The sequence below is a fragment of the Nelumbo lutea genome, chromosome 2 (assembly GCF_056320005.1).
Source record: "Nelumbo lutea isolate HS-2025 chromosome 2, American lotus-T2T, whole genome shotgun sequence".
NCBI lineage: Eukaryota > Viridiplantae > Streptophyta > Magnoliopsida > Proteales > Nelumbonaceae > Nelumbo > Nelumbo lutea.
The window spans coordinates 63,261,253-63,277,225 of record NC_142685.1 but is presented as its reverse complement, the minus strand read 5'-3'; the positions used below and the strand labels follow the sequence as shown (position 1 = coordinate 63,277,225).

At 45.4% G+C, this 15,973-nt stretch overlaps 1 protein-coding gene across 1 annotated transcript in view; it reads left to right on the top strand.

Moving 5' to 3' along the window:
* LOC148871156 (uncharacterized) overlaps positions 1-8,559 on the top strand; it is a 37,359-nt gene extending 28,800 nt beyond the window's left edge. The window contains 14 exon segments of the mRNA XM_088970013.1: positions 1,860-1,981; positions 2,093-2,190; positions 2,288-2,440; positions 2,586-2,697; positions 2,983-3,317; positions 3,320-3,550; positions 3,630-3,735; positions 3,859-4,089; positions 4,354-4,468; positions 4,584-4,683; positions 4,884-5,054; positions 7,374-7,834; positions 7,975-8,091; positions 8,221-8,559. Of these exon segments, the coding sequence (XP_088826139.1) occupies positions 1,860-1,981; positions 2,093-2,190; positions 2,288-2,440; positions 2,586-2,697; positions 2,983-3,317; positions 3,320-3,550; positions 3,630-3,735; positions 3,859-4,089; positions 4,354-4,468; positions 4,584-4,683; positions 4,884-5,054; positions 7,374-7,834; positions 7,975-8,091; positions 8,221-8,559 (2,691 nt within the window).
* The last annotated feature ends 7,414 nt before the right edge of the window (positions 8,560-15,973 follow it).

Sequence of the window (15,973 nt, the reverse complement as noted above, 5' to 3'; positions counted from 1 at the left end):
TGACAAATCTGGAAAACACAATTACACAACTAATTTTATACAACTGATTAACTTTTTTTTTATAATAATAATAGATACAAGCTTAATTATTATATATCAAGCTAAAGATAATCACATAGAAGGAGAGGAATTTTAAATTTTTGATGAGACGACATTTTTTTGAGATGCCAAAATTGACTTTTATAAGTCATTTCATTTCAATTAAAATCATATAGTTGGGTAGAGAATATTGATAAGCTGTCCAGAAATTCTTTTCCATTGAAAACCACATAAGTCCATAACATGTACATGAGAGAAACACAATTGCTTGTAATGACATATGTAAACGGGTCGGTACAAACTGTGAACCAGAGCAACCAGAACCTAGATTGACCCAAAATCAATCCAACCCAACCACCTCCATATTCTTAGTGAAGGCTACAAAATCAATCCAATCCAACCCAAAATCTAGATTGACCCGACTATGTATTCTTAAGGAGTCGGGTCTGGATTGGTTCTAGTAAGTAGAACCATTCCTGAACCAATTATTAATTGGGACAAAAGAATGGACCCAGAACCGTTCCGATTAATAACCTGGTCCTATCGGGTCTTATCTGATAGACTCAATTATTCTGAAAATTATATTTATTTATTTAAATAATAGCATAAAATGTAAATTTTGATAATGTAAACTTAATAAAAAAATGATAATAAAATACTAAATTGTTTATATGTTAATATAATAAACATTTTTAGCTAATATAATTATCATATATATTATCTATCAAATTTACTATTTCAGGAATGAAATATAATGAAAATTATAATAGAATTAGGAAATATCATATATATTTAATAAAATATTTGATTTGGGACAAACAAGAACCCAAACCGATCTGATTATTAATCAAACAAACTCAGGAAATCAGAACTGACAACCCATTAAGAGCCCTATTTACAATATCACTACGTCGACAATTCAGCTGTGGTGCGAGTTAGTGTTGCCCCAAATCCAATCCAATAGGATTGGGTCAAAATGGGTTTACGACAAAGCCATAACTGGACTACTGCTTGTAAAGATTAGGGCTGCAAGTTGGATTGCCCTGGTTATGATTCAGGTCATTGAAAATTTGACGAATTCTCAACCCGGCCAACCCGATTCAAGTCGCCAAGTAAAGATCTTTAATGGATCGATCTAACAATGGCATGCATACTAGTGCTCAACAGTAGTCAACCTACAACAGTAAATAGATTATTATATTGTCATTTACCCATTTGATGTATACTTTATAACCATTCATTGGAAGTTTCAGTTGCACAAAGTAAAAGTGTTAAAGAATTCAGTGTGAAAGAAGAGACCACGACCAAGAACTGGTGGGTTCACCATTCAAATTATAACATGGATTGCGCCATTAATTAATACAAGTAGTACTGTTACATTGTTAGTAGTTTAATACCAAATGGAATTATGTATTTGGATATATAGACGTACGTTGAACGTGTAAATGGATGTACAAATTGGTTTCAAAGTTTCAAATTACCAATCTATTGCTATAAATAGGAGAACTCAGTCACAAGTTAATCACTTGCCCCCTTTCTTCTCTTGTTCTCTAATCCAATATAGCTACATTAACATGATGAGAGTTGCCAGAATTCTGACTACTATACTCATTTTCTTTAGATTTTATTCTTCTTATGGAATCAGCACTACTGCCACCACTAAGGTGAGGTTACAATTTCTACACTCAGTGGGTACTGGGTAGTTCAAAGTTCTCTTATGTACAGAACAGATTACTTTTCTTTTGGACTCATTAGATTATGATATTTAATTTATAGATAGATTAGAGATTTTTTTTCCTTTGATCTTATTAACTAATTAGAGGAAGATAATTCATCAAAAATGGCAGCATTACGTAGTTTACATGGGAGATCGCTCTTACCCAAACTCAGGTTCTGTGATCAGCGCCAACCATGAACTACTTGCTTCAGTCCTTGGCTGCAGGTAGGACACGAATTGCTCCAAATTTCTGAATGTAATGGATTAGATTATGTTTGTACATCTTCCCTTCAGGGAAGTTCTGAACAAATTAATGCATGCTCAACCATTTTTCAGTGTTGAAGGAGCACAAGAGAAAGCAGTGCACCATTATACGAAGAGCTTCAGAGGCTTCTCTGCTATGCTTACGCCAGAACAAGCACGTCTCCTTTCTGGTATATATATATATGCTTGTTTTACCTAAGCCAGGAATAAAGGCTGTGAAGGATTTCTTGAACACCTTGAATGAACCAGTTTCGGTTGATGTTTCAGAGAGCGAATCGGTTGTCTCCATCTTCGAGAGTAGGGAACATCATCTCCATACAACACATTCTTGGGAATTTCTAGGAGTCGATTCTATTCATCAATATAACAACCTGCCGATGGACGCCAAGTCTGATTTGATTATCGGAGTCATCGACAGTGGTAAATGCTCTAGTTTTCTTTATTTATATATATATATATATATATATATATATATATATATGAGCAAGCTTATTTGATTATGTAATCACTGATCATCATATACAGTGACTATAAATAAATTAAATATGAGTTTTGGACTTGCCAGGAATTTGGCCTGAATCGGAGAGCTTCAACGATAGAGGGTTAGGACCTGTGCCCAAGAGATTTAAGGGGAAGTGTGTCCCTGGACAAAATTTTACAGTGGTCAACTGCAACAGGTATGTTAAGAGGTTGTGGACCGATGGAGCAGTGGGTAGGCACTGTATAAAGCATGAGATTTGGATTTCCAAGCTTTCTCAATTACTTATTGCTGGGATTTAGGTATGAGTAGTTAAAAAGAATCCTACATTAGAAAGGAAAGGAATGAGAAGTGCAAGAAACTTGTACTAGAGCGACTCATAATCTAATAGTTTAAGCTTTTGGGTTGTATGTGGTGTCCCTCGGTTTTAATGGCTCCCCTCAATAATTCATAACAGTGAATATTGTGGATTTGAATTTTGCAGGAAAATCATAGGGGCCCGGTACTACACGAAAGGATATGAAGCAGCAACCGGTGCACCTCTTGAAGCTCTCGGCGTTCCTTTCTTCCGGTCAGCTCGAGATTAGAATGAACATGGCACACACACTGCCTCAACAGCGGCAGGATCTGAAGTGGGCAATGCCAACTTATTCGGCATGGCTGCTGGTGTTGCAAGAGGAGGTGCACCTACTGCTCGGCTTTCCAACTACAAGGCTTGTTGGCTTGACGGGCAATGCACTGATGCAGACATACTCTCCGCCATTGATGACGCTATTGATGATGGTGTCGATATAATCTCGCTCTCAGTGGGCGGGCCAAATTCTATCCTATCTACTTCGTGGACACAACAGCCATCGGAGCCTTTCATGCATTTAAGAAGGGAATTCTGTTTTCAGCATCAGCTGGAAACGAGGGAGTTAGTGAGCCAATATCTAACAGGGCTCCTTGGATCCTCACAGTGGCAGCAAGTACTGTGGATCGAGAATTCAGATCGGATGTGTATCTCGGAAATTCCAAAGTTTTAAAAGTAATTAACTTGTTACCAGCTGCTGGTGTCTGTCTTAGTTAATTTTTCCAAGATTTATTTATTAAATCTTGAATATGGATCGAAGTGCATTTTGATTGATTGAGATCTTGATCAGGGATACGCCTTAAACCCATTCAAGATGGAAAGGTATAATGGTCTAATAAAGGCTAGTGATGCAGCTCTTCCAGGCGTTCCTCCTCTGAATGCAAGGTATATGTCTGTCGTCGTCTCATGGCTTAATTATAACACTTTTAACCAATTTGTCCATGAAAGTATTAATATTCCATATCCGATTTTACTCTGGAATAATTAACAAATGCTTGCTGTTTTCAGCGTGTGCCAGAACAACACTCTTAATCGCAGGTTGATTAAGGGAAAGATCGTGGTGTGCGTCCTTTCGTCGGAAACAGACACTTCAGGGAAAAGCATACAACAGGGTGGCGCCAGTGGGATTATATTCAACTGTCAGTTTCCCTGGGAGCTAGAGCTCCAGCTTGCCCTTCCTGCCACTGTGCTTCCTGTAGATGACGCAAAAGTTCTTATAGCATATTTTGATACAGAAAAGTAAGTAAACGGCAATATGACATGGTTGCTTGATGGAATGTAGTGAGAGCCATCCAATGAATGGTTCACAAGCATATAATTTGGATTTTGGACCGGGTTGAACCCAACACTCCAACCTCACCACTAACCCAAATTTGGGTCGGGTTCGGTTGGGGCGAAGATATGGTTAAAATTCTTCATGCATGCAGCCCTAATATTCTACGACAAAGACCATTCTGATCGATTTCTGAGAATGATGATTTATGTTTATTTTGCAAATAATAGGAATCCAACTGCAAAAATTTCCCCCACCCAGACTGTTGTCCACACAAGTCCAGCACCAACTGTGGCTAGGTTCTCTACAAGGGGTCCCAATACCATAACGCCTGATATTATCAAAGTATGTTACTTTATGATTCTTTAATACATAGTTAATTTGACTACAAGGGGTCCTCCCCGATACAAAAATGTTGACACTAGCTAATTAATGCAAAATAAAATCTTTGTGCTTGTAGCCGGACATCACAGCTCCAGGAGTGCAAATTTTGGCAGCTTGGCCTTCGATATCAACTGATGAAACTGGTGGTCGATCTACTGATTATAACATAATATCTGGTACCTCCATGGCCCTGCCCACATGTTTCAGGAGTTGCTGCTATTATAAAATCTGTTCATCCTTCATGGAGTCCTTTCGCCATAAAATCAGCAATTATGACAACAGGTGACAAATTTCTTACATCTTTCTCCACCACCCTAATTTCTACTAATTTACATTACATGGAGTGAGGTTTCCTCTTTTTTTTTTTTTTTTACAGCTACGGTACTCGACAATACTCAAAAACCCATATTAGGTATCACATCAAATCAGTCAGTGGCAACAGCAGCAACACCTTTTGATTATGGGTCGGGACACATAAACCCAATTGCAGCACTTGATCCTGGACTAGTATACGAATTTGATTCCACTGATATCATCCAATTCCTTTGTAGTTACGATGCCACACCTGCACAATTCTTCAACTTAACAGGAAAGAAATTTGTTTGCAAAAAACCATCAATTCCCTCCTACAATTTCAACTATCCTTCAATTGGAGTGGTAGACATAAAGGGAAGCATCTCAATGCATCGATTACTATGGAAAGGATCTGATGTAGCGCAATCCGGTCACTCCTAGCTGGTACTCGCATAGCTTCCGAGAGGTACCTGAGACGAGAGGAAAGGGGAATTCTTCCCGGGGGGTTTCTCGGCGGGAACACTCCGATGATTAAGTCAGTATTCTGTGTGAAAAGCAAAGGAAAAGCAAAGGCTAAGAGTGCATATTGCATAGATGGTTTTTCGAAGATACCTTGTTCCTTGAGGCCCTCTGGCCCGTTGCTTCAGGCCCTCTGGCTTCTGACAGGGCAGGTATAACCGCCACTGTCAGTCTGCCACAACCATTACAGGCAAGGCTGATGTGGCATGCACGGGGACATCGTTGCAGGGTACATGCCTGTTATGGGTGAGACACCTTTTTGAAGGTGACAGGCACAACGCTATCTGACGAGGGGCATGTCTGCTATTCATAGATTTGTCGGGTACGGCGGTCGAGCAGGGAGCTTTCTTGTGGTATACCGAACTGCTCTTTCGCGAATCACCTTGAGCTGGGCTGTCTCTTGAGTGACAAGCTACCTGTAGTAGGTTATGCCGAGCTGGCTGACCCGAGGTGTCCATGCCTCGGGGTGTCCAGAGATGGATTAGTGCGTTCTTGCCTAGGAGTGGCCCGAGATCCATTGGGGGGAGCTCGAGCCTTAAGAGAGGTCAGGACATCCCAAACTCGGGATGTCTCGAAGTGCCTTAACCCCGGGGAGGAGGTGCGAGTAAGGCGTTTCCCGGCGAGTAGTTCATCCGCTGAGTTGTCGAGCTATACTCGGTGGGACTTTCCCTCCGAGTTGTGTTCATGCTCGTTGCGCTGTCATGCTGAGTCACTGTTTGAGCAAGGTCACGCCCACGTGTACCCGTACTGCGCGAGGTCGGGCCAAATCACCCTCCATCAATTGCCCCCACTCCCTGCACTGGCGGTGATGACCTAGCGCGAGGAGGTCATGACACGCCGGGTGGATTTGGCGTTGATCTTCATGCTACTTTGTCACACACTCCATCTAGCTGACCTGGTTTAGCACCCGATTTGACCAAAAAAGGTCTCGAGTTGCGTCTGGATTACGCACAGATTTCACGCGATTTGGACTTCGCGGAAGTCAAAAACGCGCTAAATCGCTTTCGCCTCGAGGAACCCACAGCTATGGCTATAAATAGGGGGTCCCTTGGCCATTTTCTTCGCCACAAAGTTCTTGTCATCAGTGTTTGAGCTTGCGCCTGGGGTCTCTTAGCTTGGGTCTTCCAGTTCGTCTTGTTCTCCTAGTCCGGTTGCGTTTCTTTTGGTGAGTCCTCCCGAGCTTCCTTTCCCTTTTTCAATTTGTTTCTTCCCTCTAGTCTGCTATGTCGTCTAGCATAGACAGCCTTATCGATGTGCCCGTGGTAGGCACCTCGGCTCAAGGTGGCTCCTTTGTTACTCAGCCATCCGAAGTTTGGGTGGCTTCGGGTCATCTGGTGTCCGCATCCCACCGAGGTCGGGAGCCAGATCAGTTCGGCCCTTCCATAATGACTTCGAAGAGTCTTCAGGACCTCATACAGAGGCTTTGCCTTCCTAAGGAATATCCGTATAGCTTTCCCACCGGCAACTTCCGATGGGAGCACGGTCCCAACGAGATCGTGATCTTCAAGGAGCAACTGATAGCCTGGCTCCGACTTCCTCTTCACCCTTTGATCGTTGAGGTGTTGGTACACTTCAGCATTACCCTGGACCAACTCCACCCAAACTCCATACGAAATGTGGTGGGGTCCATCTCTCTTTGTTTTGACCGTTCCCTCTCTCTAGATTTAGATATTCTCAGCACCATTTTGGCCATAAAGAATAGCGCTTCGGGTGCTCTCCCCAGGCACAAGCGATTCTACTACCTGTCCCCCCGCCCGAGTTTTAAACTCATGCACAAGCTCCTGAGCAAAGTCCCAGTTTGGAAGCGAGACTACTTCGTAGTCTGGAGCAGTACGGGGTGGCCCTTCCCCACCGATTGGAGGATAGCCATTCAAGATCCCGGTGTTATACTAGACGGGAAGACCAAGAAGGTGCTCCAGTCACCGGCTCTATAAAGACTTCACTTCTGAGGAGAAGCTCGTCCAGGCAAGCTTGAGCCCAGGTAGGTTTTCCTTCACTTCGGCTTTCTGCTCGTATGTTTACTTCAGGTTATTGATGTCATGTTTTGCTGCAGGTCCCATGGAGGTGGAGAGAATAGACAACCAGAAACTCTTCTACCGGATGAGGAGAAAGAAACGCGTAGCCAAGAAGGCGCACATTGAGTCCCCGCGAGTTTCAACCGAGGCCCCACCTCCACAGACTTCAACTTTGGGGCCCGAGGTGGTAGTGAAGCCTGTCATCGATTTGGAAGGAGAGGCGGTGCCTCGGGGGCCCGAGGTGGTAGCGGAGCTTTCTGCTAGGCCCGCTGATCCTGTTGCCCAACCTACTGAGCCTGCTATTGAAAGCGCTACCGAGGCTCGTGCTATAGAGGCTGTTGCCGGGGCTCGTCCTGCCGAGGTGGCCGCCGAGGCCTCTGAGAGTTCCACTCACAACATGGAGATGACGACATCTAGCTCAGAGGGCCAAGGGAGTCAAACTGTTCTGAACCCCCTGTGCAGCCTGGAGAAGAGCAAGCTGGCTGCATACCCAGGGGAGGTCAGCGAGTGGGCCGAACTCACTCCTGGTCAGCTCGGTGCCCGAGTTGCCACTCATACTATGGTGGTGAGTCTCTCTTTTCTTTTCTTTTTTCTTCTCTTTTTTTTTGGTTCCTCTTTTGACCGGTTTTCCTTTTGCAGGTGAACGCCGCCATTCGCGCCTTGACTCTTCAATTAGATCGGCACCTGAGGCGGGCTCTAGAGGCTGAGAAGTCATCTCACGCAGCCTATACCGAGTTGAGGGCAGCTCGCTACCAGGTCCTTCGCCTGGAGAGTGACGCCTCGGCTCAAAAGAGCTTCATCGAGGTGTTAATGGCAAAGAAGGGGGAGTTGGCCTGAGACAAGAATAGGCTGAGGGCCGAGGTGAATGGCCTCAAGGTTGGTTAGGAGGCCTTAGGGCTTGAGGTGAACAGCCTCAAGGCTAAGCGGGATGCCTTGAAGCTTGAAGTGCAAGGCCTCAAGGAGGCAAAGGGTAAGCTGGAACATGAAGTGGGGTACCTCCAAGAAGACATAAGAGAGAAGACTGCAATCTTTGAGGGTGCTCTCGAGGAGGCCAAGACTCAGGCCATCATTGACTATGTCAACTCTTTAAGGTTCGACGACGTGATAACAAAGGCCTACTGTAAGGGCTTCAAGCTTAGTCGGTGGCTGATCAGGCATCTCTACCCCGACCTGGATACGAGCGCCATCACCACTTCGCGGATCACTGATGACATCGTGCGTTAGTCCAAAGATGATCCAGATTCTGAAGATGAGGGCACCGAAGATGAGGCAGAGGATACTGGCGCCATCCCCCTTTTTCTTTCTCGTAACCAAGACATTCCTTAATAGATTTTATGTAATGAGTTTTCTACAATGAAAAGATTTTTTCTTTTTACCAAAAGTTTGTGCAATTTATTTTGTCGAAGTGGTCATTCACTCCGAGCTGTTAGCCTACCTTATTGAACTTCCGAAGTGGGTGTTCCTTAATCGACTATCGTGGCCCTGAACTGTTTAGTAGGGATAAACTTGTGTATGCCGGGGTGAGGGACATAGTAGGGCGTATGCCCGACCTGTCTGCACCCGAGGTAGCCTGCTGTCAGTTGTCCTTATGGGTTTAACTCTTCGCATGCCAGGGTAGGCTATTTGTCGTAAGGTTCGTGCCCGAGCCGCCTGCACCTCAGGTGCTGCAAGTACTTAGTTCGTGCTGATGTGGCAACTTAACTTTGTATGTCGCCGAGGTTCCTTCATTGGCTTGGAATTTTAGCCCTTAGGCTGGAGGAGTGGATCGTGGCCCACTCTCGAAGTTTGCCCACGCCATAGAGGCGACTGGGTCCTATTGTGCCGAGATCATATTAGCTCGGTATTCTGGCCCTTAGGCTTTGGGAGTGGCTCATGGCCTACTCAATTCTTACAGATAGTATTGTCTTAGGTTGACAATATTCCATGCCCGAGGTAATTGTTTCACTTCGAGGGTCTCGAGCTCGTAAGTTCCTTCCCCGAGCACTCGCTTCACTTAGTAGGGACCTTCCCAGTTAGACCTGAGCTTGCCAGCGCCGAGCTCGGGTACCATAACTTTACGAAGGACCAGGTCGCCAACGTGGAGGTTTCGCCTTCTGACCCTGGCATTATAGTACCAAGCTACTCTCTGTTGGTAGGCTACAATCCTGATGTACGCGAGATCCGTTACTTCATCGAGTAGATCAAGGTTGGTACGTAGCTCATATTCGTTTGTCTGATCAGTGTATGCTTCTAGTCGTAGCGTAGGTACTTCGATCTCTGGGAGGATCACTGCTTCAGTGCCGTAAGTGAGATTGAAGGGTGTCTCTCCCGTGGCGGTCTTCTCTGTGGTCCGACATGCCCATACAACACTGGGTAGCTCATCTGCCCACAACCCTTTAGCTCAATCTGCGAAGGATGGCTCTGTTCGTGACTTCTGCTTGACCGTCTGCTTGAGGGTGTGCGACTGAAGTAAAATTCTGTCTGATTCCCATGTCTTGGCACCAGTCTTGGAATTTAATGTCATCGGATTGCTTGCTGTTGTCAAAATCAATACCCGAGGTAACCCGAAACGGCACACGATGTTCTTCCAAAATAAGTTTTGAATGTTCCGGGCTGTGATCGTTACAAGGGGTTCAGCTTCTACCCACTTGGTGAAGTAGTCCACTGCTACTACTAGAACTTCCTCCCACCCATTCCTGGTGGGAATGGCCCGAGTAGATCGATGCCCCATTGTGCAAAGGGCCACGGGCTGGTGAGATACTTGAGGTTGGCAGTGGGTTGGTGGTGAATATTGGCATGCCTATGGCATTTGTCGCATTTTCTAACAAGCTCAATAGCATCTGCTTTCATTGTTGGCCGATAATACCCCTATCGAAGCACCTTCTGGGTGAGGGCTCTACCCCCCAAATGTCCGCCGCATAATCCCTCATGAGTGTCGCGGAGTACGATCTCAGCTTCGGTAGGTCACAGGCAACGCAGATAGGGGAGCGTGTAGGATCTCCTGTACAGTCGTTCGTCTATCATGACGTATTTGGCTGCCTGGCGCTGCACCCTTCTGGCTGCATTGTGATCTGCAGGGAAGGTCCTGTGTAGCAGGAAGGTCGTGAGTGGGTCAATCCAGCTCGGCTCTGCTTGAATGATAGGAGCGACCTCTTCTCCCCCCCCCCCCCGAGAATGTTAGGCCGGAGCAAGTCCTCTATGTACACAATCCTCATGGTGATGTCGCTGACACTGGCTAGTCTGGACAGGGCGTCGGCCTCAACGTTCTTTGATCTTGGTATCTGCCTGATGAAGTGTGACTGGAAGTTGAGCAGGGCCTCTCTAACTTTGGTCAAGTAGGCAATCATGGTTGGGTCACGAGCTTCATACTCGCCAGTGACCTGGTTGACCACAAGCTGAGAGTCGCTGCAGATAACGATGTGCTTGGCTTTTACTTCTCTGGGTAGAGCTAGTCCAGCTATCAATGCCTCGTATTCCGCTTCATTGTTAGATGCCGTGAACTCGAAGCATAGCGCACACTTCAGTTTCGTGCTACTTGGGCCGTGGAGAACTATTCTGGCTTCGTTGCCCTGTTGGTTTGAGGAGCCATCTATGTGAAGGATCCAAGGCTCTGTATCCCAAATCGCGGTTGGCCGAGCCAGGAGAGATGCCACACTGGTTGCTACCTCACGAGGTTCAGACTTGACTAGTGTGGGAGCTTCGGGCTCACCCGAGCTGGGAGCCTTGTGCTCAACCGGCCTGGGGGCTTCGGAGCTAAATGTGCACTCGGCTATGAAATTTGCTAAGGCTTGGGCCATGATGGTAGTTTGCAGCTTGTACTCGAGATTGTACTCACTGAGCTCAATGGCCCACTTCGTTAGCTGACCAAAGACCTCAGGCTTAACTAAGACCTGCCTCAGAGGTTTGTCGGTGAGAACGATAACAGTGTGAACCTGGAAGTATGGGCAGAGCTTCCGAGCTACAATTACCAGTGCGTATGCTAGCTTTTCTATCTCTAGGTATCTCGTCTCTGCTCCCTGCAATACTTTACTGACATAATAGATGGGTCGTTGAACCCGATTTACCTCTTTTATTAGTACCAAACTGACCACTTCGTCGCTTACCGAGAGGTAAAGTCCTAAAACATCACCCTCCTCGGGCCGGGTTAAGATTGGAACACTAGCGAGGTATTTCTTGAGCTCGTCAAACGCGAACTGACAGTCTTGGGTCCACTCGAACCCTTTGCTCTTGATTGCCTTAAAGAATGGCAGGCAGCGGTCCACGGATTTGGACATGAAGCGGCTCAAGGCGGCTATGCGGCCATTCAACCTCTGAACCTCCTTTAACTTACAGGGTGGTCTCATATCTAAAATGGCCTTAATCTTATCTGGATTGGCTTCAATGACGTGCCAGTTAATGATGTATCCCAGGAATTTGCCCGAGGTCACACCAAATACACATTTGTTTGGGTTCGGTCTCGTATTAAACTTACGCAAAATTTCAAAAACAGAATGCAAGTCTTGTATTAATTCATGTGAGAATTGAGTTTTGACAACCATGTCATCTACATAGCATTCTATTTTTTTACTGATTATCGGCGCAAACAATTTATTTACAAGCCTTTGAAAGGTTGCCCCTATGTTTTTCAAACCGAAGGGCATAACCTTGTAACAGTGTTGGCCGAATTCCATGATGAAGGCAGTCTTTTATTCGTCCGCGCGGGTCCATCTTGATTTGGTTATAGCCAAAATAGGCGTCCAAGAAACTTAGCAACTCATGCCCTGAGGTCGCGTCCACCAAACGGTCGATTATAGGGAGCAGGAAGCTGTCTTTTGGGCAAGCCCGGTTCAGGTCGGTGTAGTCGACGCACATGCGCCACTTACCGTTGGCCTTCTTTACCAGGATGAAGTTGGCTACCCAGCTCGAGTAGTGGACTTCTCTTATGAAGTTAGCTGCGAGGAGCTTCTCGACCTCCTCGTCGACCGCTTTCCACCACTCTGGGGCTAGGTTGCGTTTCTTCTGTCTAACAGGCCTAACTACAGTGTCAGTATTCAGCTTGTGAGTTATAAGGTCGGGGTCTATACCGGGCATCTCTGCCGCGGACCATGACTGTTTCTTCTGTGGGCGCGGCTCGCTCTTCGCCTTGCTCCGTGGGCTGCTCCAATTCGAGGTCGTCAGCCACCTTGGTTTTCCCCTTCAGGGCGGCAACATAGCACTTGCGGGACTCGAGCTGGTCGCCCCGCGCTACCCCCACACCGAAGTCTGTTGGGAACTCCATAGCTAAATGGTAAGTGGAGACCACCGCCCGTAGGACATGGGTGATCGGTCGACCTATTATGGCATTGTAGGGGGAGGGGGTCGCGACCACCAGGAAGTCGTGTTTGAATCTGACCACACAAGGCCATGTGCCGACCTCCACGGGTACTATTATTTTCCCAAGGTGACGGACTTCTTCTCTGCTGAAGCCCACCAAAGGAATGTCTATAGGCCTCAGGTCACTTCTTTGCAACTGAAGCTGGTTGAACGCAGCTTTGAAAAGGATGTCGACTGAGCTGCCTGAGTCAACGAGTACGCGCCTGATCTCGAAGTCGTTGATTCTTAGCTTTATTACGAGCGCATCATCGTGGGGGTAGTGGACCCCTCGCGTGTCGTCTTCTGTGAAGAAAATTGGGTCTCCCGTCTTCAACCGCTTTGGGGGGTTCTGCTCTTCCTGGGTGGCCTCATGAACTGACATCCGAGATGCTTCTGAAGTGCAACCCACAATGACCGAACCTCCCACTATCATGTGAATTGTCCCCCGAACTGGCCTCTCCTCCGGAGGCTGCCTTTGCAGTTGTTTGGCCGGCCTGCTGCTGGACTCGGGAGAATCCTTACTGTGCTCCCCTTGCCGACCCGCTCTATTACTATTGTTATTATTATTTTGTACAAAGTTTCTCAAATATCCGTGATGGATGAGCTCATTTATCTCGTCACGGAGGTTTTTACAACTCTCAGTACTGTGATCGTGATCTTTATGAAAACTGCAATATAGACTCTTATTTCTTTCATTGGGATTCCCCCTCAGATGGGGTGGCCACTTCACGTACGGGGCATCTTTGATCGCCATCAGGATTTCGGCCCGCTTCACGTTCAGTGGGGTGTAATCAGATCGGTCCACTATAGGAACCCGGAACAATTGGCGAAGGTTTTAAGGGGCCTCTCCTTGGCTAGAGGGGTGCTCATCTTGGCAGCGAGATTTAGCTTGCTGCGAGGCTGGGTGCTGGGGTGGGAACTGCGGCTGCTGAAGTTGAGGTTGAGGCAGTTGGGGGAACTGTTGCTGATACTAATACTAGGAGACCTGGTGCAGTACGAGTTGTTGATAGAGCTGAAGTTGTTGGAACTGTTGCATTTGGGCTTGCATGGCCCGCATGCACTGCATCAAGTCCTCCAGTTGGTTCGGGTTGGTCGCTGGGGGCACGACCGAAGGTTCGGTGAACGTCATTCCAACTGTAGCAGGGAGTGGGGCGATGACAGGTGCCATTGTGAGAGGCACATTCAAGCTGGGGATTCTGTCTGCCGAGAGGGGGACAGTGAATTGTCTGATATAGACAGTAGGAAACTGGGGTTGTTCCCTGGAGTTATCCATTTCCGCACTTCGTCCAACGTTGCTAGAGGAAGCCATGAGTGCTGGATTTTTTTTTTCAAGGAAGAAGAGAACTATGAAAGTTTAGAGAGAAAGGCCTTTTGAAGCATTTCCCACAGACTGTGCCAAATGATGTAGCGCAATCTGGTCACTCCTAACTAGCACTCGCGTGGCTCCTAAGAGGTACCTGAGACAAGAGGAAAGAGGAAGAACTCCCGGGGGGTTTTTTGGCAGGAACACTCTGATGATTAAGTCAGTATTCTGTGTGAGAAGCAAAGGGAAAGCAAAGGCTAAGAGTGCAGATTGCGCAAATGGTTTTTTGAAGATACCTTGTTCCTTGAGAATCAACTTCTTATAACGGAATCCCATTGCTTTAGGCCCTCTGGCTTCTGACAATGCAGGTATAACCGCCACTGTCAGTCTGCCACAGCCGTTACAGACAAGGCTGAGGTGGCACGTGCAGGGCCGTCGTTGCAGGGTACGTGCCTGTCAAGCGTGAGACACCTTTCTGAAGGTGACAAGCACATCGCTATCTAACGAGAGACATGTCTACTATTCACAGATTTGTCGGGTACGGCGGTCGAGCAGGGAGCTTTCCTGTGGTATACCGAACTGCTCTTCCGCGAATCACCTTGAGCTGGGCTGTCTCTTGAGTGACGAGCTGCCTGTAGCAGGTTATGCCGAGATGGCTGTCCCGAGGTGTCCATGCCTCGGGGTTTCTAGAGGTGGATCGGTGCGTTCTTGCCTGGGAGTGGCCCGATATCCATTGGGGGGAGCTCGGGCCTTAAGAGAGGTCAGAACGTCCCAAACTCGGGATGTCCCGAAGTGCCTTAACCTCGGGGAGGAGGTGCGGGTGAGGCGGCTCCTAACGAGTAGTTCATCCACCGAATTGCCGAGCTGTACTCGGTCATTTACTAAAATATCCCTTATAGTTTCATGGATTTACTAAAATCTATCCTATAGTTAAAATTTTACTAAAACACCACTTATGATTTGCAATGGATTTAATAAATCTTCCATTAGTTGACAGTGGAAAATGAAGTGTTGACCCTATTGTTCATTTAAATAAATTTAATCAAAAGAACCACTCTATTGGCTATATTTGGTTAATTTTGTTTTCTGTACAAAAAAAAAATGTTAAAGGTATTTTTAGAATAAAAAAATCATGGGCCTAATGGCAAAATAAACACTCCTTAATGAAAAGTTGATTAAGTAAATAAGTTATAAAATATATGGAATATTTTAATAAAATTTAAACTATAAGGTAGGTTATTTGGTTTGGCTGGTTTGGTTCGGTCGTAGTCTATTTGCCAACCAAATTGACTTGATCAGGTTGGGGAGTTGGTTAGTTGAAACCAATTGACCTTTTGTGAAAACTGACCCACTAAAGCATAAGTTAAATAATAGAAAGGGTCAATTACTAAAATACATCTTATAGTTTCATGGATTTACTAAAATCTACCCTATAATTAGCATTTTACTAAAAGAACATTTATAATTTGCAATGGATTTAATCAATCTTCTATTAGATGATAGTGGAAAATGACAATGTTGACCCTAATGTTCATCTAAATACATTTAATCAAAAGAAATTAAAAATAAAAATACCATTTTCCCTTAATAAGATACAACAACCACTCTATTTGCTAATGGCAATAAAAAATAAAAAACCATGGGTCTAATGGCAAAACAAACACTCCTTAATGAAAGGTTGGTTAAGTAAATAAGTTGTATATATGGGATGTTTTAGTAAAATGAAAACTATAAGGTAGGTTTAAATAAATATGTAAAACTATAAGGTGTGTAGGAATGGCAACGGGGCGGGGATCATATTCCCCGTTCTCGACCCTGATTCTAAAATTAACCCCATCCTCGACACCCGAATCCCCAAAATGTTTTCAGATAATAATATTTTTTTAAAATAAATTAATTTACAATAAATAAAAATTTTAAGTTATAAATAATGTTTTAAATATGTTTTGATATATATATAATATAAATCATATAATATTATGTTTAATATAAATAACATTTAATATATCGGGGTCAGATCAGTGC